This window comes from Sceloporus occidentalis, unplaced genomic scaffold (assembly GCF_023333645.1).
Source record: "Sceloporus occidentalis isolate IW3139 unplaced genomic scaffold, rSceOcc1.0.p SCAF_6, whole genome shotgun sequence".
Taxonomy (NCBI): Eukaryota; Metazoa; Chordata; class Lepidosauria; order Squamata; family Phrynosomatidae; genus Sceloporus; species Sceloporus occidentalis.
This window is the reverse complement of record NW_028316986.1, coordinates 111,255,235-111,281,867: the sequence shown is the minus strand read 5'-3', so window position 1 is coordinate 111,281,867 and position 26,633 is coordinate 111,255,235. Positions and strand designations below refer to the sequence as shown.

General features: G+C 39.7%; 1 protein-coding gene across 1 annotated transcript in view; it reads right to left on the bottom strand.

The window, feature by feature from the left end:
* The window catches only part of ASCC3 (activating signal cointegrator 1 complex subunit 3), a 332,057-nt gene that overhangs the window by 88,233 nt on the left and 217,191 nt on the right, over positions 1–26,633 (bottom strand). The window contains exons 25-32 of the mRNA XM_089530681.1: positions 26,365–26,585; positions 23,379–23,464; positions 22,423–22,589; positions 22,165–22,310; positions 21,057–21,177; positions 19,548–19,690; positions 1,830–1,967; positions 1,611–1,731 (exon numbers count right to left, since the gene is read on the bottom strand). Coding sequence (XP_089386807.1) covers positions 1,611–1,731; positions 1,830–1,967; positions 19,548–19,690; positions 21,057–21,177; positions 22,165–22,310; positions 22,423–22,589; positions 23,379–23,464; positions 26,365–26,585 — 1,143 coding nt within the window. The remainder of the gene's footprint in view (positions 1–1,610; positions 1,732–1,829; positions 1,968–19,547; positions 19,691–21,056; positions 21,178–22,164; positions 22,311–22,422; positions 22,590–23,378; positions 23,465–26,364; positions 26,586–26,633) is intronic.

The window sequence follows — 26,633 nt, the reverse complement described above, 5'->3', positions numbered from 1 at the left end:
TGCAAAGTGTTGGTCATTACCTTTAAAGCCCTATATGGATTGGGCCTGAGTTACATGAGGTAACGCCTCTCCCTACATAATCTGTCCCGCACTCTCAGAATATTTGGGAAGAATCTATTAGAATATTTAAAGACCAGGTTAACAACAACTTCCCACAGAGCATTTACAGCCATGGCCCCCAAGCTATGGAATAATTTGCCGCAAGAGACCCGTTTTATTACCACCTTCAAGAAGGCACTTAAGACGGATCTTTTCCGGTGAGCCTACCTACCCAATCTTTTCTGAAGAACTTAAGGAAAAATCCCACGTCTGGCTGTAATTGAGTATTTTAGAAGATGTTTTTAGTGTCTTGAATTGTATTTTTAAGTGATGTACTGTTTTATTGCATGTAATTTAGATGTCACTGGCGCTTTACAGAGCGCCCAAAAAGGGTGCTCTGCCGGCACCCGTGTTTGCTGCACCAGGGAACTGCAGCGGACAAACCGCACGGTTCCCCGGCGCAGCAAAAAGAACCTGCAAAAAGTGGGTTCTTTTTGCGGTGCAGTTATGACGCCGCAAGGTGCCAATGACGCACTTGCGGCATCATTTACGCACCATGCGGACGCTAAGCATCTGCTACGTCAAAATGGCTGCGCCCATGTAGAATGGTGTGCCGCTATTTTGTATGTGCTTGGCATGTGCTAGGGTTAGGGGCGTCCGGAAAGGACACCCCTTCCCAACCTTAGTACGTGCCAAGCACATACTTTTTGGCGGTGTGTAACCCACCATTGTTGTTTTATGGTTGTAATCCTGCCTTGATCCATTGGGAGAGGCGGGTAACAGAAATAAATTTGTATTATATCATTATAATAAAAACTTCTAAAAAGCATTATCTACCTCACCTGAAATGATAAAGACAAGAAACAGATGATAAATAGTAGAAATCTTGACAATTTGTAGATGTATTGAGATGAAATTATTATGCAAGAGAAGGAGATATGCTACATAGTTACAGGTTGAGTCTCCCTTTTGAAAAATGTGTGGGACTAAAAATATTCTGGATTTAGGCATTTAAGTGGTTTTTTTAAAATTTTAGAATATTTGCATATATATAATGAGATATCTTGGAGATGGGTTCTCCAAGTGTAAACATGAATTTCACTTATATTTCATATACACATTATACACATAGTCTGAAGTTATTTTATACAGAATATTATTTAAACCATTTTGTGTATGAAATCAAATTTGTGTACACTGAACCATCAGAAAGCAAAGGTGTCACTATCTCATCCACTCATTTGGACAATTTTGGATTTTGGAATATTTTCTATTTTGGAATTCCAGATAAGGGGGACTCAATCTGTACCTTCTTTTTAAAATGATAATTCTTACATACTATTGCTTTCAGATTTCCCCCCTGAAAATACCCACTTACTGGGTTCAGCCTTCTCAAAATGCAACAAGAATTTTTAAAGACTATCTACTTTTACTAAAAAGTCTAACCAAAATATGTAATAAATCATTTTGTTTCCAATTAATGTTTAAGATGACAATTTGTTACTTTCAAGGAAGTTATTATACAGAGATAATATATATTGTTCTAGTAGGGCTATGATTTTTGACAATACCTGTAATTGGATAATCAACATAACGCCTTGTTTTTCCATCATAAAATTCCGTTCCTTTAACAATTACTAAATGTGCTGGAAAATTGACACCCCAGGCTAATGTGCTAGTGGCAATAAGAACCTAAACAAGAGAAAGGAAGCTGGTATGAAAATGAGCACAACTTTTAAAAGCCAATTAGAAAATCTCCCAACATTATAATACAGACAGAAAGTGTATACCTGGATTTTGCAGTTCACGAACAACTCCTCCACAGTTTTTCTGTCTCGTTCATGCAGGCCAGCATGGTGGATGCCTATTCCAAATGCAAGAGTAAGCTTGAGGTTTGAATCTCTGATTGTTCCTATGATGACATTCATCTGTAATGAATAAAAAAGGGAAGTATTTATAAAAATTAATTTAAGAATCATTTAAAAGGCTTTCAGAAATAAAAGGGAATTGTTTGCCATTATCAAAGTGTTAGGTACAACTTTGTAAACTTAGGGGGAAATAAACAGTCTCTTAATGAACAAAGAAATTCATGAAGAATGCAAGCAAATTAATAAGCATGGGGAAAAGAACACAATAGAATTCTATATAAACTTGTTGGTCTGCATCAACATTTAGTCCCATCACAATAAATGGGATTTAATTAGCTACAACTCTAATCGGTCAGCTTCATAATGTGCTACATATGCCAGTAAAACAGAATAAGGTGAACTAATGAAGAGAAGATTTTTATAAGTATGAGGCATGTGGCTACAATTCATCTCTTAATTTTCCAACTTAAAATGTCAATGCATTTTTAGGCAAAATGAATTTCCACTTCCTGAAAATACACCCCATGTTACTTTAACAACCTGCTTCTGAAATGCGCAAAACCTTCAGAAACACTGCCTGATGTAACATAAGGAACAGCTGTCAAGAAAAGCAAAGTCTGTGCTGAAAGTGGTTCTTACAGCCTTTCAAAAGGTTCACGCAAAAGCAAATACAACTGTATGCACTCTCCTGGAATTTAAAGCATCTAATTGCTATTAAAAGAAAATGTTAGTAAAATGTTGTAAAGAGAACAATGCAATGTGCCAACTGTTTGTCATATTTATTCCTGATATTCTTCTTATTCTTCTTATTCCGTTTATTCATTCATATCCTGTCTTTCCCCTATTAATGGGAATCAAGATGGCATACAAGATTTAAAGCAGTAAACATATGAAGATAATAGTAAAATATACACTTGTCCCACCATTTTTGCAGACTTCGAGTCTGCAGTCTCGGTCCTTCCCAGACTGGCAAGCATGTAGCGTTAAAATGGTGTATGCACCCACGGGCGTGCATGGCCATTCAAGCCAATGGGGCTTGAATATTTGCGAATTTCCACTTTCACAAGGGGGCCGGTTCAGAACAGATCCCCTACGAAAATGGAGGGACAACTGTATAAAACCTGTTTTAAAATAGAATTTAACAATTTACATATTCAAAATGGTTTATAATCTGTTAGAAAAATAACTTAAAAATCAACAAGACAGAACACAAGTAAAAGCCCATTGCCCATATAATGTTAATTTCCCCCTAAGTTTATTTCCCCCTAAGTTTACAAAGTCGTACCTAACACTTTGATAATGGCAAACAAAGCCCATATAATGTTAAAAAGCCTGTAAAAAAAAAAAATCACTGACTGTTGAAAAGACAGCATGGAGAGAGCCTATCCTTCTTAGGGCTGTCAGCATGGGCCAAAAGGCCCATGTTTCCCCTGGCCTTGCGTTGTCCTGTTTGGATGACACAGGCCAAAACCCTGGGGCCAGAAGCAGGCTGGATCCTGGCCAATCATACATAGATCCAATGGAACAGGACCGATCCTAGTTTTGACCCCCAGTTTACCATGGAAACTCTGCTGCAAACCCTTGCTGTTTAAACAGTCCCTGCATGTTCCTTACACCTTTCACTGCTGTTGCTCCTACTGGGAAGCTCCCCATCATTGTGTCTGATGTGGAAATGGAACACCTGTCCCTGGTTCTGCATCAGATGTGGTGTTGGGGGCTTCTCAGTAAGAGTGATGGTGGAGAAAGGTATGGAGTGCGTGCTGATAGTGGGTCCCCAGGCTGGCGCAGGGACAAGTGTGTAAACACCCACCTGTCACCACGCTGGCTTGGGGACCAACCTTGATGAGCACTTGAGCCAGAACAGCATGGGCTCAGCCCATGGTTTCCTGGCCCATCTTGCTCAGGACCCTAGTGAGGGAATTTCAAAGCCTTGGAGAAGTCACCAGGAATCTCTCTCCCTTGTTCCCATTAAGCAGGCCTGAGAAGCTAGTAGAACTTAGAGAAAGGATTCCTTTGAAGATCTTTGAACCTAAGGAGACTCATATAGGAAGACATAATCCTTCTGGTAGCCTGGACATGAATCATATAGGGCTTTAAACACCAGCACTTTGAGTTGTGCCCAGAAAAGGATTCACAGTCTGTGGAGCTATTGCAACAAGTGTACTAATGTGGAAAAATAGTTTCTTAAACACAGAAAACTCCCCAAAAATTGCTTTAATATATGGAACTCTAATGTATTTAAACTGAAGTTGATTTGAACAACTTGCAATGCACTGAAAATGCCACAACCATTACTTTGTAAGAACACACAATAAGGAACCCGGGTTGTCCAGATAGTGCTTTGCTTTTATTGCCTGCTAATTTATACAATCTATGGGAACTTTCTAGATGAATCTTCACTCAGGACAGAGATGGATGGTGCTACCCAAATGCTTCTAACAGATACCATAAATTAAGTTGAAAAATCAAATTTTGTGCTACACATCTGAGTATAACATAAGGAAATCTATATTTATAGAGTCCAAGTGCATAGTTAAAATAAGAACAATAAAAGAAATGTAGCCAGAAAGACTAAAAGTTACAGAGAAAAGCGCAACAGTGTATTTCCCCCCCAAACAGGATTGAAAAGATATGATATTATTTTACAATGAATTTATATAAGAAACCTTTATCATTTTCTGTGGAGAACCATAAACAGCTAAAACATGGGATGGGGGGGGGGGGGGAGGGAGAACAGAGATCTTTTAAAATGTCTGACCATGGGTCTGTTTCTCTGAGAAGTAATCAAAGTTTTGTAAGAGTTAATCTAGCAATGGGATGGTTTAATAACAGGCTTGAATTCTCGTTTAGTCTTTTGAGCCCAAACCAAATCATCCTGAACAGAAACATTAAACCAGTTTTGTTCTCTGATTAAAACAAAGTTGCTCATTGGAATGACCTGTAAGTGCTATCAATTATCATTAAAAGGTTCATTTTAATATAATTACAAAATGTTGCACAATTTAGCTACAAATAAGTTTATTTTTGACATTACTTCACATTTCAAGACGTGTGGCAGTTCAGTTATAGTGACATTTCAAAACTGAGCCTTGATGAGATATTCTAATCATGGAAACTGTGAAATGGTTCAGTAATATTAATCATTCTTTTTGCTACCAATTTTTAACCATAAAGCTACTCCTCCTAAATAAGCAGTGCCCTTGGTGCTGTCAATAATATTCACAAAGCTGTGTAATATAACACAGTAAAAGTAAAAGACGCTTAGCAGGAGTGCCTGTTATTCTAGCAGCAGGGAATCTTAGTCATTTCTAGTAAGCCCACCTCACTTTCCCATCAATCAATGCTAAAAAATGACAACAAAACTTTATTTTGCCCACAAACAGATTCCTGGGATCCAAAATTCTGAAGAGAATTTATTTCATAGAAGATTACTTTCTTGAACCCGTTTTTGAATTAAAAATTGAGTCTCCCTTATGCAAAATGCTTAAGACCAGAAATGTTTTGGATTTCAGCTTTTTTTTTCTTTTAGATTTTGGAATACTTGTATTTACATATATATACATATATATATACACACACACACACACATACATAATGAGATATCTTGGATATCGGACCCAACACAAAATTAATTTATGTTTCATATACACCTTATACACATAGTCTGAGGATAATTTTATACAATATTTTAAATAATTTTATGCATTAAACAAAGTTTGCACATTGAGCCATCAGAAAGCAAAGGTGCCAGTACCTCAGTGACCCATGAGAAAAGTTTTGGGTTTTTTTGGAGTATTTTGGGTTTTGGAATTGCAGATAAGGGAAACTCAAACTGTATTATTAAGCTCATCTTCCAAAACTATACTGGAAGAGCGGTTAACTGGCCAAAAAAGCTAGGATAATTGTAAGAGGTGGCTATCTTTGTAATTATTATTATTATTATTATTATTATTATTATTAACCTTTATTTATAAAGCGATGTGTTATGTAAGCGATGTAAGATGTGTTATGCTCACCAAAAGTATGAAACAAATTCAGGTTGTGATCCTGAGGTTCACTGAACTCAATGGGACTTACTTCTCAGTAAATATTTATGATTTTACTCTATTAACAATTTGCCCACTGTTACTGAAGACCCCATTGGCATTATGTGTGTGTGTGTGTGTGTGTGTGGAGAGAGAGAGAGAGAGAGAGAGAGAGAGAGAGAGAATATTCCTAAATCATCATTTGTAGGTAACATATTTGTAGGTAAAATCAAATGTTACTATAACAGAAGTGAGCTGATTTTAATATTAATGTGTGTGTGTTGTGTGTCTCCAAGTCATTTCTGACTTATGGCAACCCTAAGTCGACCCTATCAGGATTTTCTTGGCAAGTATCTTCAGAGGGTTTTTTCCATTGCCATCCTCTGAGGCTGAAACATTTAACTTGCCTAAGGTCACCTAGTGGGTTCATATCATGTTTTAAAGCAATTTTGGCTTTCCTGAATAAAATGATAATGCATTGATATTTAAACTGTTGAAAAGGCATTGTCCCTGTGTTATATAGTTTAATAGTGTACATGTCATTTCATAGCTATTTTTGAAAACTAAGATTCTTTTTGCAATGTAAGATATAGTTTCCACTTAAAATGTGTTAGGGGCAGAAATAAAACTTAAGAAATGGGAAGATTATTATAAAATGAATAACTAGATTTTCCCATCCCCTCTGGTCTTTCACAAATGCAAAATTTTTAACAACTTAATGTAAACAGTGTGGTTTTTCTAAAAAAAATATTTTATTAAAATTATTATACTGTATCTAAAAAGCTTTTGTAAAAAAAAGACAGAATTCCATTTAAGTAGATACATTACCCTGTGTCTGAAATTCATTCCAGTCAGGGTATAATTCAGCAAGTTGATGACAACGCTGGCTCCAAAAGAAAGGAGGAGACCAGATTGGACAAGAATGAGCTAACAGATTGTGCAGCCCAATTCTGTCCCTTTGAGTGTGATATATTGTTTCAAGATGCTAAAACCCCATACTTTCTCAAAGCATATCTGCCGCCCTGGTTTTCCCATTTTTGCGGAATCCTCATTATTAGCACTCTGTACCCTTTTCAAAGCACATCAGACTCAGACCATATGCCACTGCATAACACTTATCGATTGTCTGAAATGGTCGGCAAAGAAAGATGGGCTGAACAAAAGAATCAGGAAAGTTACAAAGCCTTAAAAACAAAATATAATTACACATTTCACATCTGGCACAGATGTTAAGTGTAGTTAAAGTACTCCTGAGTTAAGGTGAAATGACATTTTTGTTTATTACAACAACATACAGCACTGCAGTGGAAATCCTGAGACTTTCTGCTCTCACTTCCACTCTGACCAACAGAGTCCCTACATTATGGACAGGTTCCCACTATGCCTTATGCCAAGTATCTCCTAAATACCAGGATTCAGTACAATATAGTGGACAGTGATGGATGCAGACTTTAGAGGCATGCATTCAAATCACTCAGCTATGAAGCTTAAGAGGGCGACTTTTGGCTTGTCGCTGTCCCTCATTCTCCCTCATAGGATTGTTGTAAGGATACAATGTGGGAAGGTAACTATAAATTATGTTCATACCAATGTGGAGGAAAAACAAGATAGATAGAAAAAAAAATCCTTAAACAAGCTTTATATGTATTTCAAAAGTAGCTAACTATATAGCAACAAAATAAAAACAAATCAAAATAAACGTCACAGAAGAAAATTCCAACTTAAGTTACAGCAAATATATAAATGTGGTCAAATCCTGATGAAAATTTTATTGGTTTCCAAATAGGAGATGATGATATGAACATACTTTATTTCCCCAATGATTAATATCAGTGACATGAGTTTCCCAGTATTAAACCACCAAAGCAAAGAAGATTAAAGAAAAATATTAAGTATAGATTTCACCTGAAAAACATGACAGCCTGTCACAAAGTATTCAAAATCACACTATTTTTGTTTCATTATGTGTCACACTGAAAATATTGCATTACTGATAAAAAAAAATAGAAGAATATGCACTACAGTCATGAAGTTACTAAACAAAGCAGAAATTCAAGATGGAGTGTTATTTGTTTTTAGAGCCATATAGAAATTATATTCCTCCGTATATGTGCACACATATTTTACTTCACACATTTTCAGTTTTACATGTGGTTTCCCATTAAAGTCACAAAGGCCTCCATATAACATGTGTGTCAGTTTTTCTTTCCCATAGCCACAGCAGGAACTGGATGAGGCATTTGTTAAGCATTACTAAATATCAAAGTTTTAAGAAGCAACATTAATTTTATGGAATTAGCATACAACCTTAACAAGCTAAAGATGCTATGGGAAAGCTATTGCTATTGAAAACCATAGACAAACTTTACATAGACTGTAAAAGCAGTGGAAACTTCAGACTGGAGCACAGAACAAGCAAACACATATTAATTTGAGATTATGCAATTTTCAGTTTTATTACAGTAACTGGTTTGTTTTCAACAGGATTTTTTTTCTGAGTAAACGCTGTAAAATTTGTGTGGTATTACTACCACTGAACAGGGACCTAGCCAGGATTTTAGGAAGGGGGGGGGTCCAGACTAAGTGCCACCATTATAATGGGGCTTGGGCGCGGCAACGCAGCAGCACACACCATTCATTTTTCTAATGGAAGGGGGGGGGGGTCCGGACCCCAAGGACCCCCCCCCCCTTGGCTACGTCCCTGCACTGAAGCTATGGCTACTATATGAGGCTGAATCTGTGGCTTATTAAATATGGTTTAAGAGTGAGACATATATCAGCTTTTCCAAAAGTTGCACTGGAACATCTGCCAGATCTAGTCACATAGTAAATATCAAAGAATGCTGAGAGCTACAATCCAAAAATACCTGGTAAAACAAACTCCCAACCCTGCTCTCTATAAATGCTTTAATGTATTACACTTGGATTGATCCATTGGAGAGAACTAAACCTTGTGACCAAATATACTACAAGCACATCCCATTGTTGGGGGCCATTCATACTACATAATTATACTGCTATAATTTCAGCTTAAGTGGCATGACTGCATCCTATGGAATCCTGGGTTTTGTAGTCTGGTGAGGCACTATTGCTCTCCAGATAAGATTTCTAAATGCCTCTCCTTAAACTGCCAGTCCCATATTCTAAAATGCACTGTGTAGGTACAGGATAAACTCAATTGTGTGAGTCACAGAGACCATCAAGAACTTCTAAATTCTCAACCAGAAAAATGAAATAGAAATGTCTCCTTTGACTGAAGATAGGAGCTGACAAAATTGATGAATGAGTGGGGATGCAAGTAATTTATGAATATTTTTCTCTGGTTAACATATTCTTCTAATCCTCACTAGATTAATGTAGAATTATCAAGGTAAACTGCAGTGCTCAATCTGGGGACATGTCGAACAATTATTATTATTATTATTATTCTTGAGTACTAGCATGCCATGGAAATATTCTCAGAAGAGAAGACAAAGGCATATAACTTTTTTCAGGTCTTACATGGAGTCTGCAGACCTTGTGCAGGTTAAAATTTATTATCTGAAAATGATTTCTGAAAACAAAGAAAAGAAAACAAAAGATAAGGGAGGTAAACTGGCCCAGATTAACTGATTTACAAACCTGCAATGATTATCTTTCTTGCTCTCCAGTGATTTGTACTCAGAGGCATACTGTTTCTAAACTTGGAAATGGCATATAACAGGGGTAGGCAACCTTTTTGAGCCGGGGGCCAGGTTGGTGTCCCCCAGACAACGGGGGGGGGGGGGGGGGATAAATAATTAAATATTTAAATAATATAGGACAACATTTTCAAATGTAGGACACATTTTTAAAAATGGAGGACATGCAAAATTTTTTGATGATTTTCAAAAAATGTTAATATAAATGGATGTTTCTTAGGCATGATCAAAATGGAGGAAATTTGGGCCTCAGAAGCTGGCTGATATCATCATCATCATCATCATCATTATCATCATCATCATCACTATCATTGTTAAAGCAGACCTTTTAGCATTAAAAGCACCGAAAATACACAGAAATGCACTTTGGAAAGTCACACCGTCTCACCTTCAGAAAGGGTGAGTGCATGTCTTCAGAAACTGACTGATATCATCATCATCATCACCACTATCATTGTTAAAACAAAGCAGACCTGTACAAATGGAATGGAAATCCTCCTCTTCCTTCTGCTACTCTTCTTCTTCCTCCTCCTCCTCTTCCCCCGCCCCCTTCCTTCCCTCCCCGCGGCTGTGAGGCAGCCGTGGGAAGGGAGGGGAGGAGGAGGAGGCGACCCCCGCTCCCTTCCTTCCCTCCCCGCGGCTGTCAGGCAGCCGTGGGAAGGGAGGGAAGGAGGAAGAGGAGACCCCCGCTCCCTTCCTGCCCTCCCTGCGGCTGTCAGGAAGCCGTGGGAAGGGAGGGAAGGAGGAGGAGGCGACCCCCGCCCCCTTCCTGCCCTCCCTGTGGCTGTCAGGCAGCCGTGGGAAGGGAGGGAAAGGGCAGGAGGCGACCTCCACCCCTTTCTGCCCTCCCTGCGGCTGTCAGGCAGCTGTGGGAGGGGCAGGAAGGAGGAGGAGGACCCCCACCCCCTTCCTGCCCTGCCTGAGGAGGAGCTCCTCCTCTTGAGGCTGGCTGGCCAATGGGGGCAGGCTGGAGCTCCAACAGCCCGCCCCCTGCCAGCAGCCATTGGCCAGCCAGCCCCAGGAGGAGAAACTCCTCCTATTTAGCCCTGCAGGCGTGTGCAGGGCTACAGGAAGGCGTGGGCGTGGGCATGGGCACACTGCCTGCAGCCCGCCCTCCTTGGCGCTGCCGCCACCGCGGTACCGCCTGTGGCAATCAGCGGCAGGACCAGGCTGGGGCCGGTCCTGCCGCCTCCGCGGGCCGGAGGTTGCCGACCCCTGGCATATAACCATCACAAGTAGGAGTCACTGGTAGGCCAATTTTTATTTAATCTCCTTTCAAGTTGACCAGCTGTCCATTCTTTCATATTTTAACCCATCACTGCAAGTCTCCTCACTGGGCAAAGGCAGAGAGGGATGAGCTACATCTAGCTACAAATGTACCAATTAAAGGGTCTCAAATACCAGAACGGGGAAAGAAAATCTGCCCATAAGTTTTAAGAGCAATTGATAGTCAGGGCTCTGAACTATCAACTGCTGTGAACCACTGGTTTGACTTGGCATAATGCAAATACTAATGAACTGAGCACATGTAACAAGGAGGACCTTCACGCTAACTTATAATGCCCAGTTATTATGTATATAATTCCATATGCAATTCCCTTGTCTTCTGTTTCCATTCTGATTCTTACTTCCTCTGAAATAATACAAAAACATTAATCCTCTAGAGATTAGCTCCTCCAAGGCAGGCACAACATCCTAAAGAAAAGGCAGAAGCCATTATTTGAAGAAAATCCGTGCTACATATCCGACTCAGAAAGCAGAGATGTTGCCACTTTAATGTCTGTCATTCTTCAGTAATCATGCCAAATGGTGTCTTGTCCTGAAACTAAGTCTGCATCCAGGAAGTCATTTTCCCTTGCATGATGTACAAAGGTACAAAGGAGAAGAGATATTACCACAGCAGCTGTATAACCAACAGATCACATCTGGCTTGCTAAGGTTTTCATCTTGGCTTTTAGAGTACCACACTGCTGTTGTGTAGTTACTTTCTGTTCTAGGAAAAGAGGAGGCTGGAACATTTTCCTAGCAGAAAAGCCTTGGAGGTTCAACAGGCTATAGTAGCTTGAATCTACACAATATGGCCTATAGATTTAGTCCCTTACCCATCACTCTCCTAGTCAAAACCATATAGTATATAAATTTCAGTTCAAGATTAATATAGAATTATATTAATTTATTTTAATACATAAAATAATATCAATAAAGAATAATAAAAAAGATTAGATTTCTAATCACCCAAACAAATTAAAGAGTTAAGTGCCTATAGTATACCAAAGAAATCTGCCTCTCCAGATATTGGAAGATTGTAACTCTCATCTGCTCTGACCATTCACTATGCTGGTCTGGATTAATGAGAGCTGAAGACCAAGGACTACATGCTCCCAACCCCTAGAATGACAAATATTTTTGTAGGTGTAACACTCGTCACTGTGTATCTCATTCTAACCATAATTCTCATTCTCCTTTCAAAAGCCAGCACAGCTCCTGGAGCTGTTAGTAATTTCCCCAAAGTTTAGACAGTTACATTATGAGTAATTAGTTAAAATCCTAAAACTCTCCAGTGTATAGTTCCAAATTTAAACTTTATTTTTCTACTTTATAATATCCAAAAATAAGTAAATCTGATATTTTTGGTTACTGAAAAATATCAGAATGCTGCAAATGGCTGCATTGTGGTACAAAACATATCCAAATAGGTGCAAATTTTTAATTATAAAAGTCAATTGAGATGGAGTAAGTTAGTGTGACACTGCTAATGAAGTTATCTCTCACACTGTTATAACCGTTACTGCTCAAAAGAATTAATTACAAACCAGAGCTTTTCAAATTACACTTAGAAAATTAATGGCTCTAGATGTTTTGTTTATGCACATGGACACTGAGAAATTACTGATTACAACTCAGTTGTGGAGAATATGAAGAACTCTTTTCTCAGAAGGCCCTTTCTTACCCTGAAGGTCTCTTACAGAGAATCCTTCTGCTCTTTGCTTATATCATACTACATATTAGATGAATGTGTGTTGTATTAACAATGCTTGGATACAATGGAACATACTCAATGCACTGAGCACACTACCAAGTAGTTTTCTCTCATAAGAATGGGCTCAGCCTTTAAGTGCCTATATCACTTGCAACTCTAGTAACAGAAACATAATTGAAGAGATGAAACATAATAATCATACTGAATCAGAAAAAGGATCTACTCTGAGATTCTTCTATTCTCATATGGAGCTTCAGTCATTTCATTTCATTTTTTAAAATGAAGAGTTGGAAGTGGTTCTGAGACAGTTTCTCTGCTTTCTTTTCTGCCTTGTGAATTGCAGTGAAAGGTACATAGGTAGTAGTTTAAGCTTTGGACAATTAAGAGAATATTAACATTACTCTTACAGGAAAACTGTGATGAAATTTAAAAAATCAGTATTGTACGGAGTAAACTCTGACTCTGCTGTTTTAGCAAATCAATTTCACAAGTTGTTTGGAATATTGACCTGGATGATTTTGATTTAAGGCAACTTGCTGATGTGTACAAGATGCCTGGATGTACTTGCTTGATACTTCTGTGATGAAGCCTTGCCACTGATAACTCGTGAAATCTAAAAAAGTAGGGCCAGGGAAGTGATATTTCGCCAGAGAAGTGATAAGTGTCTCACTACAACAGGAAGTGGCCCTGAGCTGCCTGAAAAGCTGGTGGTAAGAATTTTTAAGAAGAATTTCCACAACATGGAAGATCCAAATAACTTTGACCACTTTAGCAGATCCCTATCTAGGTTCTAATGGGTGGCTAGTGATGAAATCTGAGCATGCTTGGATGAGCTGAATTTTATGGATCACTTTCAATCAGGGTTTTGCTTTGGTGCCAAAGATCTCTTGCTTGTGCTGCAAGATCTCTTGGTTAGGAGACAGACTGGGAGAGTGTGTCCATATTAATACATCTTCCCCAACCAGCAGTGTTCAAAATTATCTGTCATGGTATCATTCCAGAGTGGCTGTTTTAGTTAAGAGCACTGCTTTGCAGTGGCTCTACCTCCATGTGGCTAGTCACTTCTAGAAGATGGTGCCAAGGAGATGCTGTTTTCCCTTTTGGAATCTCAAATGTGGGATTCTGCAGGAGTTGATTCTTTCCTCTATGCTGTTTAACATCTATAGGAAACTGCTATGTGTGGACATTGAGAGATTTATGGTACTGTGCTGGACTGCGGCCAGCATACACACAAACCAAAGCTGATAGTGATGGCTCAGCAAGAAAGGAGCTGGGAGACAGTATACAGACCTTTCTGTTAGTCCGAGAGAAGCAAGCCACAAAGCCAAGGTCAGGATACCAGAGTTCACGGAAGTCAGTTCAGTCCAAGGTCAGGGCACCCAGAAGGTAGCAATAGTCCAGTTTGTTCCAAAGTTGTAGGTCCAAGACAAACAAGGGTTCAAGGAAACAAGAAGCCAGTGCTGACAGCAATCACCAAGAAGGATTCTGCAATAATTGCTGGAAAAGGGTTGGCGTTCTCCAGCTGCTTAAATGCAAGACGCCCTCCCTTGTGCCAGCTGTGGCTTATCAGCAGCTTGCCTCTCTGCAAGCCTCCTGGATCAACGCACACAAGAACTCTCAGCTCTTCGCTGCCTAAAGGAAGGAACCTCTAGGCTTGGTTCTTCCCCAGAGTCACCACTAGGCTGCTGAGCCTCAGGAGGAATCCCCACAGAGCTAGGACCTGGCTGAGCTTCAACCCCTGGGGCTGAGAGATCAGGGCTGGGGTCTGGCAGGGCAGGATTACGACCTGATATAGCCTCCATCTCCTCTTGCACTTGAGGAACCACTTCCTCCTCCGAGTCCTCCGAGTCCTGCTCTTGGCTGGCCATGACAGGTACATTGCATGCTGGGATGACATGCAACTCCATCCTTCCTTTTCATATTAAGTAAGTGTGGTACTAGATGTGCTGAATCATTAATGGACAAGATGGAAACCAATAAACTGAGGCTTTGTTAATGGATGGTTCCTTTGTATAAAGTAGGGATAGTATGATCAGACCTATATAGGGACACTCCTCCTTGTAAGATACTCTCTGGATCCATCATTTTCACTGAAGGCTCAGGCAACCTTGGTGGCTTCAGCTCTATCTACAAGGTGGCAGTGTGATATCAGTGGTCTATGCTCTCATACTTTTTAGGTTAGATTTCTGCAGTGTACTAGACTTTGAGCTCCCTTGGAAGAGAATCCAAAAACTTCAGTTAGTGAAGAATTTAGTGGAAGACTCTTAATGGAAACTAGTCAACGTAAATATTGAAGTGTGGTCTACAGGACCTAGAATTCTGTTACTTCAATGGACCATCCCTTCACATTTGAAATTATTTGTTATCTGAAGTTGGCAAAAGTGATGAGTTTTTGAAATTGGATGGCAATCTTCTGTGGTATCCTCATGTTTATGGAAACTTTTGACGCCTGCCAGCATTTTCTTTGAAAACGTTGTTGTGTATCTTCAAGTCTTCTCCAGCTTATGGCAATACTAAGGCAAATATCATGGGTTTTTCTTGGCAAGATTTGTTCAGAGGAGGTTTGCCACTGGCTTTCTCTGAGGCTGAGTGTGTGTGACTTGCCCAAGGTCATCCAGTGGTTTTCATGGTCAAGCTGAGATTTGAACCCTGGTATCCCAGTGTCCTAGTCCAATATTCAAACCACTATACAGTGGGACCTTGGTATCCATGGGGGATCCGTTTCAGACCCCCCCCCCCAGTGGATACTAAAATCAGCGGATGCACAAGTCCCATTATGCACCACCATGTGCCCCCATTGTCCCCAGTGGCAGTGTGTGCACATGGCCATGCTGCTTTTAGGCATAATGGGACACAGCCAGCACCAGCTCCCCAGGCAGAGGTACTGGAGGAGAAGCCCCTCGAAGAGCAAGAAGTATTGCTGCTACCAGAGCCAGGGTCCAGGGCCAGTGCTGTTCTTCTATGGCCATCATTCCCCGGGGCCAGAATTCCCACCCCCACCCCCAGCCCAACATCCAGGATGGAACCCACGGCCCTGGCACTGGCTCCAGCTCCCTCTGGCAGAAGAAAGAAGGAAGGAAGGAAGGAAGGAAGGAAGGAAGGAAGGACAGACGGACTTCAGTCCCACTGTCCCTAATGGCAGCGCGGCCATGGGCACGTGTCACCACTGGTGACAACAGGGCTGTCCCTAATGCAATGTGGACATGTGCACACAGTGCCACTGGGGACAACATTGGCTTACCATTCACAGATGTGCTCTGGCATGGCAGGGAGTTGGACTGAATGGCCCTTGTGGTCTCCTCTAACTCTGTGATTCTACAATTCTATGATTTGAAGAGTAAGAACTGAAAAAAAAAGTATTCAGCCACAAATTTTTATCACTGGAATACATAATGATCGAAGTCTACAGTATGAAAGCAAAACAGGATTGCTCAAACTATAAGGAAGTAATTTTAATTTTCTCAAGAAACTCCTTAGGTAACTATGGGGTAGTCTGCACTAGCAAAATAAAGTGGATTCTAACCACTTTAAAGGCATGGTGTTTGATGCATGAAGCAAAAGTGGGTGGGAAGAGAAACAAAAGTGTGCTCTGGGCTAAAAACCAGAGCAAAAAGAAGCTGGGATATACCAATTCAAGGCAGAAAATACACATCATTGCACCGGCATATAAGCCTGGTGCCAGTACAGGACTGTGGCAAAGCAAAAATGCAATCACCAATAATGCAATTAATATAATTACAAAATACAGTGGGCCCTCAGTATCCACGGGGATCTGTTCCGGACCCCCGGTGGATATCAAAATCTGAGGATGCTCATTGTTTTTAATGGTGATGTGGCCACGTGGGCATGTCACCATTAGGGAGAATGGGAGGGAGCCCCCTCCCCCTCCTCCCCTCCCCTCCTTCCTTACTCCAAGGCTTCTGCCCCTGTTTGGCTTGGGGGTGGAGTCTGCCACCCAGTCAGCCAGGGCTGGGGCCAAGGAGAGGGAAGGAGGGGGGACTTCTGTCCCCAATAGTGGCACAGCTAAGTGCGCACCATCACTGGGGACAATACGGGCTTGCCATCTGCAGATGCTCAAATTTGCAGATGGCAAATTCATGGATACGGAGGGACCAATGTACACAAACCAGACAGTCCAATGGGGGGCATGGGTTCAAGGGGACATGTGTGGGAGACCTGCATGATTGTGCTTTGCCAATGTATCACTGGGCATGCTGATGCACCAATACACTGTACAGGCAGTGATTGCACCTGCTTTCAGATAACCCACTTTCAAGCCACTTGTTGCTGCCCATCTGCTTTGGCCCTAAGTCTATAAATTAAAAGGGAAGGGGAATTCAATAAAAATACTACAAAGATATGAACTGTTTCAAGGCTCATGGAATGACAACAGCATTTGAACATACAGAGATAATGAGTTCTACAACTCATACAGCTGTTCAGAATAAAAGCATCTAAGTTCAGGCTGATTGCCAAAGGTACAAATTCTTGTCTCTTTGCAAACACACAACTGCTAAATAGAATAGCTATTCTATTCTATGTTGGAACCATATCCTACCAGTACCTCACTTTACCCCAAGGAATTGGAGGAGGGGTAGAATGGGGTCTACAGCAGGGTGAACAAAAGGAGTCCTCCAGATCTTGTTAGATCTCCCATCAGCTATCGCTAGTGTAGCTAATGGTACATAATGTTAGGAGCTGAAGTTCACCAATATCGGGGAGGGGGTATTCTTTGCATTGTTCCTACCCTGTTTACTTAAGTCAGGATAAAAAGGAGGAAGGAAGAGAGAGGGAAAAGAGTAGTATACCAGTACCTTTAAGACTAACTGTTCATTTTTAAAGCAAATTCTTTTGTGGATATAAACCCATTTCTTTAGATGCAGTACAGAGTGATATTAACACCTCAGGTTATAAACAGAATCCAGAAAGATTTAAAACAAGTCACTTACTGTACATTTTCAAAGGGCTGGGTGGGGTGGTACAGGTCTTTCAGATCTTTTCAGTGATCAGTGATTCAAATCAGTTAGGATGTGTGAAATCAATAAATCTGCTTACCAAAAGTCTGTCAGAAGAAGTGGGTTTATACTCAAGAAACCATGTTAAAATAAAAATCACTTAGACTTAAAGGTGCTGCCATGTTCCTTTTTCTCTCCCCCTCCCTTCCTCCTTTTTATGCTGCAAGAGACTAATGAGGCTAATGATCTGAAAACTTAATAAGTCAAACTTACTGTATTAGTCTGACACTGCATGCTGGGATGACGTGCAACTCCATCTGACAATGAAGTCAATGGTTCAGAAAAGTTGAAGAATGGAAGTGCAGGAGGAAACGGAAAACTAGAGGGATGGGCAGGTTTGGAGCAATTCATGCTATGAAGTTCAAAGATTCCCCTTTCCCGTGGCACATCAGTATGTTTCAGAAGGAAGGGAGGGGAAGGATACCTTTGTCCTTCCTCATATTCCAGGATCCCCTTCCCCTGCCATGCAGCATTAAAATGCTCGTGTTGGGTCTGGCACTCTGGCAGATAAAGAAGCAGGCAGGTTTTAGGATTATTGTGCTGACCTGCAATTTTCTATAGCATGTATAGAGGATACACAGATGTGGGTGGAATTTTCCAGAAAAGGTTATGATGCTATATTTTGCCCATAGTTTTCTATGGGATAAACTATATGTTTATCTACAGGAAAAGAGATTCCATCTCAACATTAGAAGGAACTTTCTGACAGTAAGAGCTGTTCAACAGTGGAACAAACTCCCTCTGAGTGTAGTGGAGTCTCCTTCCTTAGAGGTCTTTAAACAGAGGCTAGATGGCCATCTTTTGGGGATGATTTGATTTAGATTTCCTGCATGGCAGGGGGTTGGACTGGATAGCTTCTTCTTTTGTGATTTCCCCATTTTTCCATTTCTTATACATGTTCCGTTTAAAACTTAGCTCAACTGAAAGTTCCTTAGTCATCCATCCTGGTTTCTTGAGACATCTCCCATTTTTCTTTTTCACTGAAACTGTTTGAAATTGTGCCTTCAGTATCTCCCCCTTGAGAAACTCCCATTCATCTTGAACTCCCTTCTCTTTTAGTATTCCTGACCATGGGATCACCCCCAGTATTTCTCTAAGTTTACTAAAATCAGCTTTCCTAAAGTCTAGTGTGCGTGTCTGACTATGCCTAGCTTCTCCTTTCCATTGTATAACAAATATATTTGGACATAATATTTAAACCTAAGGTCCTAATCAGATAATATTATTGACAGCACCCAAAGATTTTCTGCAAAATGTTCCATTCCCTGCTCCCTCCCAAACCCACATCATTACCAACAGAACCCATAGCTGTGCACATGTGGAGCTGTGTGCAACACTGTGGGTCACGGTTGAGGGATCAGGAGCAACAGGGTGAGTCATATTGGCTATATATTACTTCCAGGATCAGAAGCCCTATTACAATCATGTGTTGCTTTTGTGGGCTTTTTATAAACATCTGGTTGATTACTGTGTGAAAAGAATGCTGACCTAGATATGCCCCTTTTATGTTTTATAGCATACTCCCTCCCTCCCTGCCCAGCCATTCTCTCCTAGAATCCCAATTCCTCCTATTCTTCCCTTGTCACCCTCAACTGTGAAACTCTGGTTTGAACCCCTTCTCAAGAGTGACACCCTATTAGCTTTAACTCTGGTTAATACTGTTGTTGATGCAGTACTTAGCTCCTATTAAGGCCTCTTAGAAGGGGTGAGGAAAATTCTTTTAAGGAAGAAAAAAAAGGCCAATTATAACTGCTTAATCAACATTAGACAATCAGGAATGTTGCGTATCTCAAATCAATGTTTAAATATTAATAAAGTGGAAAGGAGATGTAGCCAAATCATATGAGAGGTTTCTAGTGAAACTCACTTTTAATGCTATATCCCTGCCAACAGAAATGATACTCAGCTAAATTCAGTTAATACAAAATGCTCACATTTACCTCTCTTTCATCCATATTCAGCCACTGTTTTGGGTCATCCTCAGTTGCCAAAAAAGCAATTAGTTCCAGAGCAGTAAGTCTAGTTTGACGTCGGGATGATACAAATATTAGAACAGGCTTGGCTGGGGAATGGCTTCTAATAGCTGTTTAAAAATATATAAAAACAATTCAGAACAATGAAATAAAGTTCCTTAAAACAGCATTTTCCTGTGGAGCTTTCTTGTATCAGCTATGTACTCCTTCGCATGAAAAGGGCTGACAAATTAAAATAACACATTTACTTAAGTTTAAAGGAAAATCTCAAATGTTTGAACAAGTGTAGAAGAGACTAGGCACGTTTTAACTTTCTGTTTGTTTGAATTCTTTCAACAGCATTTTTTATTTATAAAAATAAAATATGCAAGCCAAAGAAGCTTGATTTTTAAAGGATTCTATTGATGAATATGAAAAGTTTCACTTCATAGCAAAATTTAATAGGCAAGGAAATATAGTGGGAAAATGTTGACACATTCATAACTATAACAACTTGCTAAATGTAACAATTTTTTTTCTTTATGTAGGCTTATGAATTTATATTTATCAAAGATACAATTTTAGTATAAACAATGATAATCCCTTTCTGTAAATGGGAATCAATGCAACAGCAAGGATCAAAGATAATGCTGTTATTGCACCTTCTTCCTGTAGAAATCAACATATTTCCTAAGGAAAGCTTGATAGCCAATGAATTTTTGTTGCTTTAGGAACAGGTGTAGCTGAACAGCTCTGGGCAGATTTATTGTTCATTAGTGTTTTTCTACAATGCTCCTTCTTGAGGTGTAAATAATCTAGACTGCCAAGACTGGTCTCCAGTCCCCAATCAATACTTCGCCTCTGTCATAAGGCTAATTAGATCAGCTAAAAAGTCACCTCACAACTGTCGCCTTACAATCAACAGCAGTTCACATCACAAAATTTATTTGGGAATTTCTTTTTAATTGATACAATAAATATTCCTTGTGAAATCTCCACAGAACATATTTCAATAAAATATGAAGGTGGTTCTTAAATCTATCCCACTTGCCAGTTTAAGAATAAAAAATTGAAAAGAGAGACATATTTAGTTTCACTGAAAATTCTAAAGTTTATGGTTATTGCCTTGAAATCAGAATTATGGAAGCTCAGCTTGACATGCAGCTTCTGTTAACAGTTTTTAAAGCTTCCACAAGGATCAAATTTGTTATTGAATTTATTCTGAGAAAGGGTTTAAATGTTGTAAATTTTAAAATATTAATACTAAAGTGTTTCCATTGTGTCAAATGAGAACAGTAATTTCAATTATTCTGTTTGGAATATATTCACGTTCCATGGACACGTTTTATGTTAAGCTATTTTAATGTATGAGGTCTGAAACTAGATCATACTGTTAAAAATATATTCTTAAGACAAAGTAAGGAGATACATACCAGTCCATGATATAAATTTGTCTACTGTGGATTTTTAAAGAAAATTATAGTTGTAGCTACATACCCTGAAATGCTGGCTTGTTCATGCTTGCCATACGGGGACAATAGTGCTGACCTGGGAAGCCCTGAATATGTACTTCCAATGGAACTGGACGCACTGAGGGCCTGAAATTGAACAGCCCCATCTAAAGAAATAAGACAAAATTGTTCTTTGTTCATGCTTATGTCTGGTTTTATTCTTACAAATAATGTTAGGCTGCTACTGTCAACTCCCCCTCCCCCCCAAAAAAGTATAGATGTCGTGGCAGGATCCTCAAAATTCTAAGACAGTACAACTGTTGCTGCCAACTCCTTTCTCCTAAGATTTCTTTTCTAGTCTTGTTAACCATTCCAACAATATCTGAAAGCACTGTGATTTATTTATTTATTTACTGACACACACACGGTGCAGATGGATGGTTTCTTCAACCTGCCCAGAATTACCATTCACAATAAGTATCGACCACTCATTCTCAGTGAGGCTGAAGGAACCACCCACAACGTATACCCAAGTCATAAGCAGCAGTGAGGACCCATTCAGTATGATCATTCACAGCAGCCTGAAGTACTGTTCTACTAAAGCCTGCTTGACTAGCTCTAAAATTTGTCAACTTTATAGTGTCTCATGAATGTCAATGGCTCTTTCCATCCAGCAGACTTATAAATGTTCTCAAGTGAAGTTACTACTCTGTAAGCTGTTGTTGCCACTGATATGGTGGAATGTGCCCAACATGTTTAGGTCTAGGAACCTTTGCCATGTGTTGTGGATGGTGCCTTGTGTTGCAGTAAAAACACCAATAAGAAATTCAATACAATCAGTCATCAATATCTCCAGATTCAACCATCCATGGCTTGTAAATGTTAAAAAAAGATATACATTCTAAAAAGCAAACGTTGATTTTGCCATTTTATTTAAGGTACACCATTTTATTCTGCCTTTGTATTTAATGAGACTTGAGCATTAACCGATTTTGGTATCCGTGTGTGTCCGTGTGTCCTGGAACCAAACCCAGTGGTTACCAGGGCCAACTATAACTAACTTTCACAACAGCCAGTGTCCATTACCAGAGGTAGCTGCCTCACTCTACCTAATGGTAGTCTGGTTCTGGTGGATTTTACTGTCTTCTACATACCTGTTTGATATTTAGCCAGTCAGCAAGATCTCTGGCATTAGCTAATGCAGTTGACAGACCAACAACTCTGACAGGTTTTTCTGTGTGAGATGAGATGAAGTTAGTACGAGACACAATAACTTCTAGTACAGGTCCTCTCTCATCCCCTAGAAAAGAAAGAGAAAAGGAAGAATCCACATCAATATTTTTTAAAGTTCTGCTAGCAATGCTAGAGCACACTTCAATTCCAGCAATAATAATGATAAAAATGATGCTCACCTAGCAGATGGATCTCATCTATGATGAGAATGGAAACTTTCTGAACATAGCTTCTGTTCTGCCAGCTTCTGCTGACCCCATCCCATTTCTCTGGAGTAGTAACAATAAGATCAGCTTGGGCAATTGACCTCATATCAGGAGTCACATCCCCTGTCAACTCCACAACCCTGTAAAGCAAGTCAAATGGTCATTGTGAAGTGGTAAATAGATATTTTTATCTATTTGGCAAGTAGAAAGTACATTAGTATTTCATATGAACATGATAAATAACACTATTTTGTCTGAATGCAACAATGAATTCACAATTGTATCCTAGACACTAGGATCACTTCCTGTTCATGTCCCTCATTGAAAAAGAAAGCAGTGACTCTACCTTAATTATAGTACTTCTTCTCAGAAGAAAAACCACTGTTTATTGCTGAAAAGGCAGCAGCACAGAGGTCCTAGTGAACTGAAAGGTTCCTCATACAGAGATAAGAATTTAAGAAAGAAAAGCTCAGAAGATTTTTAATACATGATCTAATTAAAATAATTTTACTAATATAAAGTGAATTTTAAATTGTGATGCATTTAGACAACATGTTTCAATACTAGGATTCTTAAATAAATTTAGATCAACATGCAAACAACTTGTTTTTGAGCTAGGCTCTGTATATACATATGAAGTTAGCAGGATCTTGAGTTTCAGAAGTGGTCATCTGTATATCTCTATATCTGCATGATTTAAGGAAAAAAGAACAAATTTCTTAAATTCTATCTAAAGATAGAGTTTAATACGTTATTAACAGAAATAAAGAAATTATCAAGAACATCAATTTTATTGTGGCATTTGCTGACAAGCATTTTATATGTGCCAGCAAATAGAAACAATGTTAACACACAGTATATTGACTGTTACAGGGGCTTAAAAGCACTTCATTTTTCACTAAGAAATTTTTTAAAAATGAAAACCTTACTTTTTACCAAGCTTTTCTTCGATTCTGATTTTCCAGTCTTCAATTCTCTCTCGCACCAGAGCTTTTAGTGGAGCAATATACACTGCCTTCAAAGCACAAGAAAAAGAAACACAAAGAGCAATATAAACAAACTGAAAAACATACAGTTATAATTGTGTAGGTTCATTAGCACAAAGGCCAGCATTTAATCCTCCCCCCCCAAAACAATGAGTCTAGTTGCCTGCTTTAAACAAAAAGAGACTGCTTCAGCACTCAAAAATTATTTATTCTTCAAAGCAGTTACACCACCTTGAATTTAAGATATCTACTCATTTATATAATCAGAATATCATTATTATTATCTCACCAAAACAGAAAATAATGTTATAAAACAGTCTGTATTGTTAGTTATGCAAAAATTAAAAGTAAAATGGTGACATAAACCTGTAAAAAACGAAAACTGATACTGAGTATGGTAATATGCTTATGGGGTCATGTTTTATCTATTAAATGGTGGAATTTGCAAGATAAAACACTAGAATTTAGGTGTCATCAAATCCTGTCATTATGGGAAATTACTTCTGTGAAGTGCCACTGAAGTAACTGATATTTAAAAAGTGAAATACAGTGTATTTTTATTTAACACAAGGATAGCCGGATTATTTTAAACAGTGCTCAAAACATCTAAGAACAAACGCATCATAGAATGAAAAAAAAAAAAAAGAAATAGACAAATGAAGATAAAATTTGCTACATAAAAAAACAGCTTTAAGGCAAAGATCAGTAGCAATGTTCAAACTGGCAGGCTAAATACTTGTTGAATAACAAACATAGGGAGCACAAGGTGAACAACATGCAGTGCTCCAGATATTCCTGGGTTGCAACTTCCAGCATTCCTCACCATTAGCTATCCTGACTAGGGCTGATAGGAGTTGCCCTCCCCCCAATATTTGCACACTTGCACTTTGCCCACTTTCAGCCAAGAAGAGTATAACAGAACTGCCCTAAAAAGAGAATTCCATAGTCTAGGTGACAAGGTAGCCATCCACTGAACTGGATTATTTCTCCAGTGTGTTTTGGAATCCTTGGCGCGTTACAGACCGTCCGTTTGGGGCGGCCTGTAACCAACCCTTTCCCCACCGGATTGGGGCCTCAGCTGCCAGAACGGCAGTCTCTGAGGCCCCGATCCGCCACTTTCCAGGCTGCAGGGAAGCGGCAAAAGGCCGCTTTCCCGCGACCTGGAAAGAGGTGTCCTTGGGGCTTCAAGCCCCAAGGACACCCCAACGGCGGCGGGGACTCTCAGAAAGGGGCCGCTTGGCCCCTTTCTGATTTGCGTTGCTGGTGCAGCCTTCACATGGCTGCGCCAGCGACGCAAACCAGGAAGGAGCTCCATTTCGGAGCTCCTTCCTACTCTGCCGAAAGGGCGCACTAAGCGCCCTCGCGTAGCGCGACAACGTCACATCCATGCCGCCCCATTTGGAGGCGGCACGTTCATGACGTCGTCATGGCGGCCCCCATGTGGAAGGGGCGCCACCATTTTGTACGGACTCAGTCTGTACTAGGGTTAGGGGCATCTGGAAGCGACGCCCCTTTTTAGCCCTAGTACGGACTGAATCCGTAGTTTAAGGCCCGTCTGTAACGGGCCATAGTCACTCTTCTGTTCCATATAGGAAGAGAAACATGGTACAAAACGCATTGCAGAAATAATCCAGTTTGAGACTGCTTTAACTGTCCTGGATCAATACTAGGGAATTCTGGGTACTGTAGTTTTGTGAGACATTTAGCCTTCTCTGTCAGAGAACTAAACAACTAAAACATTCACTTCTGTTATTACAATGATTTATACCCCTAGACTGGGATGGGAAACTGTGGGAGTCAGGGGCCAATTTCCCCCAGGGACCCCCCCCCCGCGCCCCTCCCCACCAATTCTAATGCTTATATTTTCCAAATAGGCCATTTTACCTCCTGTCACCCTTTTAAGCAGGAATACAGAAGAAAACGGATATTTTGGGGTAGTATAGGATTGTGGGCTGCTCATTCAGGTGGGGGTATTTTTGCATATTTTCAAATGTTTGAGGACACGGCTTGGTAAAAATGGTCTACAAACACATTGACAATTTCTTTTCTTTTCCCCCTTTTTTCTGGTGAGGGAGGATAGGACTTTGGTGGACTGGTGGGGAGGCTTCATGAGCTACAAAAAGCGGGCCAGGAGTCCTGTCCAGCCCATGGGTGGCCTATGCCCTGCCCTGCGATCATCTCTCCAGTAACACCCTTCTCTGGGTACTCCCCATGAAATTATGCAAAGCAAATGGGCAGCAGGGAGAAATTCCCTTTTATCAAGGTGCAAAAAACAAAACAAAACAAAACAAACAAACAAAAAAAACCTCCAGAGTGTGGCCTACCCAACAGATAGTAAGGTTCTCTTTTTGGTTCCAGGTAAAGATCTTTTATTGGCCTAGACTTTTTAAAATATTTGTCTTTTTTAAAAGTTCTTTATGCACAACAGTAGTGTGTACTGTTATGCCACTGTTGTGTAGAAAGAACTTTAAAAATCCACTAGATTTTTTAAAAATAAGAGGTCTGATGATTCCTATCCATAGGGTCATCAAGTCCAAGCTGACTTGACAACATGCAATGGGTGTTTTTGGTACTGTTTTTTTTTTATTCAGGTGACATTTATTTTTACATTTCAGTTTTCAACTTCATACTTCAATTTTTAACTTATTTGTAATCTACACAGAAAATATTTAACAGGTAGTTCAGAAATGTTACAGATTTAAAAAGATTTTCCTCTTGACTGCAGAGATTATTGTCTGCCTGCCATTTTGTTTCAGAATGAAGCAGAGAAAACAGAATTTTCAATTTTAGCAACAATTCCCCCAATTTGGCAAGATATGATGAAGTAGTTTACAAAACCACCTACCTACCCAGAGTACTCTTACAGAATATTATTTTTATTCACTAGACAAGTTGAGGATTAATGAAAAGCAGAGTACAGAAAGCAAACCTTTGATGTGGGATAGTTGTTGAAAATTCTAAAGATAGCTAATTCTGCCGCAACTGTCTTTCCAGAGCCAGTGGGTGCTCCCAGGAGGACATTACAATCTGTGTGATATAATGTATGGAATATCTGGGTCTGAATTGGGTTGAAATGAGTGAATTTGTATAGGGCTTGATATTCAGGATGTCCCAAGGCTGTGACAGGTAAAGGCTGGAGGTCCAATAATTCTAAAATTAAAAAAAGGATGAGTAATCATCATTAGTATGTTTTAAATG